This window comes from Oncorhynchus gorbuscha, linkage group LG17 (assembly GCF_021184085.1).
Source record: "Oncorhynchus gorbuscha isolate QuinsamMale2020 ecotype Even-year linkage group LG17, OgorEven_v1.0, whole genome shotgun sequence".
Classification (NCBI taxonomy): Eukaryota; Metazoa; Chordata; class Actinopteri; order Salmoniformes; family Salmonidae; genus Oncorhynchus; species Oncorhynchus gorbuscha.
This window is the reverse complement of record NC_060189.1, coordinates 38,871,315-38,877,314: the sequence shown is the minus strand read 5'-3', so window position 1 is coordinate 38,877,314 and position 6,000 is coordinate 38,871,315. Positions and strand designations below refer to the sequence as shown.

Sequence of the window (6,000 nt, the reverse complement as noted above, 5' to 3'; positions counted from 1 at the left end):
ACTGATTGACAATAAATTTCACATGCTGTTGTGCAAATGGAATAGCCAATTGGCAAGACACCCCCAATAAAGGAGTGGTTCTGCAGGTGGTGACCACAGACCACTTCTCAGTTCCTATGCTTCCTGGCTGTCACTTTTGAATGCTGGCGGTGCTTTCACTCTAGTGGTAGCATGAGACGGAGTCTACAACCCACACAAGTGGCTCAGGTAGTGTAGCTCATTCAGGATGGAACATCAATGCGAGCTGTGGCAAGAAGGTTTGCTGTGTCTGTCAGCGTAGTGTCCAGAGCATGGAGGCGCTACCAGGAGACAGGCCAGTACATCAAGAGATGTGGAGGAGGCCGTAGGAGGGCAACAACCCAGCAACAGGACTGTTACCTCCGCCTTTGTGCAAGGAGCACTGCCAGAGCCCTGCAAAATGACCTCCAGCAGGCCACAAATGTGCATGTGTCTGCTCAAACAGTCAGGAACAGACTCCATGAGGGTGGTATGAGGGCCCGGCGTCCACAGTTGGGGGTTGTGCTTACAGCCCAACACCGTGCAGGTCGTTTGGCATTTGCCAGAGAACACCAAGATTGGCAATTTGCCACTGGCGCCCTGTGCTCTTCACAGATGAAAGCAGGTTCACACTGAGCACGTGACAGAGTCTGGAGACGCCGTGGAGAACGTTCTGCTGTCTGCAACATCCTCCAGCATGACTGGTTTAACGGTGGGTCAGTCATGGTGTGGGGTGGCATTTCTTTGGGGGGCCGCACAGCCCTCCATGTGCTCGCCAGAGGTAGCCTGACTGCCATTAGGTACCAAGATGAGATCCACAGACCCCTTGTGAGACCATATGCTGGTGCGGTTGGCCCTGGATTCCTCCTAATGCAAGACAATGCTAGACCTCATGTGGCTGGAGTGTGTCAGCAGTTCCTGCAAGAGGAAGGCATTGATGCTATGGACTGGTCTGCCTGTTCCCCAGACCTGAATCCAATTGAGCACATCTGGGACATCATGCATGTCTCGCTCCATCCACCAATGCCACGTTGCACCACAGACTGTCCAGGAGTTGGCGGATGCTTTAGTCCAGGTCTGGGAGATCCCTCAGGAGACCATCCGCCACCTCAGGAGCATGCCCAGGCGTTGTAGGAAGGTCACACATGCACGTGGAGGCCACACACACTACTGAGCCTCGTTTTGACTTGTTTTAAGGACATTACATCAAAGTTGGATCAGCCTGTAGTGTGGTTTTCCACTTTAATTTTGAGTGACTCCAAATCCAGACCTCCATGGGTTGATAAATTTCATTTCCATTGATAATTATTGTGTGATTTTGTTGTCAGCACATTCAACTATGTAAAGAAAAAAGTATTTAATAAGAATATTTCATTCATTAAGATCTAGGATGTGTTCTTTTAGTGTTCCCTTTATTTTTTTGAGCAGGGTATATTTGAGGCTATTACACAGAACATTGGTATAAAATCCATAGAAACTGTAACAAGTGCACTGAGAGTTGGGAACAAGTTCAGGGAGTGAGTGTTTTGAGAAATAAAGACACAATGAACACGAAAAACAAACAACGACATGAAACAGAGTCAATCACACCTGAGGAAAGAACCAAGGGGAGTGACAGGCACAGGGAAGATAATCAAGGTGGTGATGGATTCCAGGTGAGTGTCATGAGGCGCAGGTGCATGAGACGATGGTGACAGGTGTGCGGGATAATCAGCAGCCTAATGACCTAGAGGCCGGAGAGGGAGTAAACCTAACATAACTATTGTCATATAATTAATTATATACCGTTTAAGGTTGACTATAATTCCATTACACAATTTCTGATACATCACATGCCTTTTATTTACTGCCATTCAATTGGTTCGTCTATGGGCATAGCCCAAAGAATCCTTTTCAGTTCTAAATAACAGCTTCTTCATAAAGAGTTTATATGTAAATGCTAACTAAAATGCAACAATGGGTCTGAAAACAAGGTATTAAAAAAGTTGTCCGAAGTCTTGGTTGAATCTTTGCCATGCGCAATTCTGTCATCATGTACTGTTTGAATGAACATTTCTAACGGCATTCCCCAAAAACCTTGCCAATTAAATGTGAATGCAAAGTAGGCCTACCTGGTAGAATTACGTCATGATGATTTGTATCAATCGGGAGGGTATTTGTTTAGCAAAATCAAAGGTACACTGTAGGCCTACATTGTTGTACAGCACATAAACACAGTTAGCCTACGCTTGCTAGGTGCGCAATTGTTGTTGTGCTATATAAAAAAAAGTTTGATTTTGACAGTGAAACCCTGCAAAAACTATTAGGAAAACTATTTTTCACTCAGGGCGTCTTTACTTCGCTAGGAAGGCCGTTTGGTAAGTTGTTGGCAAAATATAGTAGGTTATAACCATTTCTCCGGGTACCACTACAACACTGAGAAACAGTGGCACATGCGTTGTAGCTAGCTGTGAAGAAACAGTAGTATTCTCACATGCAGCCCAGTAACTCCGCGCTACCTACCAACTGTGCCATAAAATCCCAGGCCTGTTGGAAAAAACAGTAGTACACTTCACAGCGAGGAGTCCACTAAGGCATTTCATTATGCGCATTAGGCCTGTAAGCACCTCTCATTTCGGATACAGCATACTTGTAAGTATTTCCGCAATAATGCACGCATATACTGTATATTTACACTCGTTTCTGAGCGCCCACGCACCGTAAATAAGTGTGGGTTAGTTCTAAATATAAATGTATCTATGAACATCGTGTTTCTGCATGGTCTGAACTCGGCTTCTCCTGCCTGGTTGCCTTGGTCGTCACTAGTTACCCCATACACAAAGTCCTAAACCACGCCCATTTATATACATTTTCTTCCTAAAATGTGTTTTTAAACCTAAGGTTAACCCTAACCTTAAACACTGTTAACCGTATTCATAACCCTAACCTTAAATTAAGAGCAAAATGCACATTTTTGTTTTCATGAATTTTTACGATAAAACGATTTTAAAAAACTTTGTGGCTGTGGTAACTAGTGGAACCCCCACCCATATGTTCCTCATCCCGCCTCCTCCACTCGTTCGATGTGCTCTGCTATAGATTCTCTCTGGATCCTAAGTGCGGGCGAGAGCGGTGGTAAACATGGCGTCGGAAGGGATGATTTTAACCAACCACGACCACCAAATTCGAGTCGGAATTCTAACGGGTAATTTCTAAATATATCTAAATCGTTTGATGCCATCTCCGGCTAGCGTTGTGTGTTAATTTTATGTGATTGTCAGTGCTGTCTTTGCTCTCCACCGGGTTGTGGCCAGCTAGCTAGATGAGTTGTGGCTGTCATGCATCGGCTTCTCTAGCCTGTCAAACGGTTAACGTTAGCTCGCTACTGTAACATTACTACTTGACCGTATTCCTCGACTCCTATACTCCTAGTGATTTACAGATGTTGCCCTCTGTATTTTTTTTGTCATTTGTACCTTTTCAATGGTTTGTATACGCGAAATAAAATATATGTTCACGAAGGTGTAACTTGCAGCATTTTCTCGCTGTGTAGAAAACAGTTTTTCGATTTGAATAATTCATGTCTTGTACGCAAGCTGCAGCTAGCCTGGGAAAGCAGAGCAGCACGAGACAGATTCTGTCAGTGTCACCGACTCGAATATTATATTTAAATGAATGAGAATAAAGTCTCACATGATCTATTTTCAGCATGTTTGCTAAACTATACTGTTACTGAATTAATTTATGTTGCTTGCTAAATTAGTATTGCTATTCATAGGTGATTATTTCAGATTGCCTCGGTTTTAGTGTGGGGCGCTTGCGATGTAACGTAATTTTGTACTCGAGCGTGTCATTTAACATTTCTGTCGGATTTATTCAGATTGCTAGTTATATAGGCCAACCAATACAGATGACTGTTGAAATACATCTTATTTGGATGCATGACAAAATGGAGCTGTATTTTGGTGCAGCTGTAGTCCGTATAGCTAGCCGTGGAGTATAATCGTTGTTTATTTTACATTTTACTGAGCTTGGATTTGCTATCCCTGTCCCACTCACTGGATCCTTTTTTTGGCAAGAATAATAGCTTAACGATTACTCCGACGGTCAACATTGGCGTTCCGCTGCCTCTGTGCACATAAGTACACACACTGTTTTGACATAGGTCCTCTGCAGTAGTTAGATTTCTATCACACACGAGTACCCCGCCCCCTAGTTTCGGGGTAGGCACTGTTCATTGAACTCGGGAGGGATACCTAGTCAGTTGCACAACTGAATGCATTCAACCGAAATGTCCGTGCAATAATATCCTGGAATTTTTGGATTGTGATAGGTTGGGTGGGGCGTAGGGGTTTCCCCAATGACATGTAATGTTACAGGGAGATTCATTGCCAGCTGGAGCAGAACATATTTTGTTTATCTATGTGAGAATTGCTGGCAATTCTCACATAGACATTTCATTGAGAGGAAGTATGTTCTGGAATGCTTTTTACATTTGTAAAACAAACCATGTTTGAGAAAATCATGGTGAAAGTGGGCTCCCGTAAGACCCTATGATACATACATCTTAGTGTCATAGAGCACATTTTATAAGGAGTAAGGTATATTCTATATGATAACCATGTCTGGATTCTCAAATACAAATGTTCACATTAATTTATTCAACATCAAAACTACCCTTTTTGATTTTGTTCACTTGAAGACAAATTGATTGGAACAATATACTAGACAAGTCCATCAAATTTCCAGAATGGGTTTTCTGCTAATTCTGAAGTGTTGATACATTTTATGAGCACCACCAATAAAATGGATTTAAAGGGAACTCCCTCTGCTGATAAATTAGCTGAATGTGCGATCCTAAAGGAGGGCTGTATAAATTGGTTAATTACCTATAGTGTCAATTTATATGTATAACATGGGTCATATCACTAAAAGTATCAGGTATCAGTACTGTATATTGTTCCAAACAATAGGTCTAAAAATAAGCAAATACATTTGTTACTTTTGACCTTCAGCCATTCCAGAGTCCAACAGTTATTACAAACTATTAGGTTTTTGTATTTTGTATTCAAATAAAAAATACTAATATAGCTTACCACTTTGACGAATGCTGTAAGTATTTTACTGTTGATTATTGTGAATGATTGCCATAGTGTCTAGAGATGGGCCTAGTTGAAAAGGTGAACACAAACTTTAAGCTGAAATGGCTATTTTCCCCCACCCAACATGAAATTCCATCTGTCCTATCTCCTCTGTTGTATGGTCTTTCCTCAAATAGAGATTTCAGGATTCTCTCTGTGAAGCCTCTCACTGAAAAATGTCAATGGAAGGGTTCAGTGTGAGATCTCACTTTTGTGGCAGACTACACATTTCGTGTGTGTGTGTGTGTGTGTGTGTGTGTGTGTGTGTGTGTGTGTGTGTGTGTGTGTGTGTGTGTGTGTATATAGCTTTAAATATACAGTCTATGGTGGGCAGGGGCTTCTGAAGTTACTGTATCGGTCAAGTCTAATATTGGTCCAGACAACTATGTTCTCAATTAGACAAATAACAGTAGGCCTGTGTTTTTAAATAAGAGTTCATTATGACTGATTTATTATTATGAAGTGTTTGTGTGTGGGGTATGCCTGTGTGTGTGGTTGTGGTGAGCGGACTGACAGTGCGTATTGGGCAGATAAAAGTACCACATATCCTGCCAGTCAGTCCAGTATCAGTCTGTTTATGTGCCAGAGAGAGACAGGCCCTGTGTTGTAGTGAAACCACTACTCCTGTTTACCCTCCTGCTGTGTGTCTAGCACCCTGGCAGCTATGGAAGTGGACCGTGTCAGGTGTGAGAGCGTGTGTGTGCGCCTGTGTATCTAGTGGCAGCTATGGTATTATCCTCACAGGTGTTTGTGTGTTTAAGCTGAGCTGTGTTGTGTGCTTCATTTATTTTGTTTGGGGAGATGTGTGACGGGACTGCAATTTTGCTGTCTGTTTGCCTGTCCTGCCGATCTGCGTGTCACCTTTTTTGTCTAGCCTCGTGGT

At 42.6% G+C, this 6,000-nt stretch overlaps 1 protein-coding gene and 1 long non-coding RNA gene across 17 annotated transcripts in view; one reads left to right on the top strand and one right to left on the bottom strand.

Annotated features, from left to right (window-relative positions):
* Window positions 1-1,390: 1,390 nt before the first annotated feature.
* On the bottom strand, window positions 1,391-2,748 carry LOC124002055. Its single transcript, XR_006832907.1, has 2 exons — window positions 2,109-2,748; window positions 1,391-1,723 (listed from the first exon to the last, which is right to left on the bottom strand). It is a non-coding gene; the product is annotated as an uncharacterized LOC124002055 (long non-coding RNA).
* A 327-nt stretch (window positions 2,749-3,075) lies between these two features.
* The window catches only part of LOC124002054 (gephyrin-like), a 135,075-nt gene continuing 132,150 nt past the window's right edge, over window positions 3,076-6,000 (top strand). For all 16 annotated transcript variants that reach the window (XM_046309291.1, XM_046309288.1, XM_046309285.1 and 13 more), the window contains exon 1: window positions 3,076-3,181. In XM_046309291.1, the coding sequence (XP_046165247.1) occupies window positions 3,118-3,181 (64 nt within the window). In that variant the 5' untranslated portion in view covers window positions 3,076-3,117. The remainder of the gene's footprint in view (window positions 3,182-6,000) is intronic.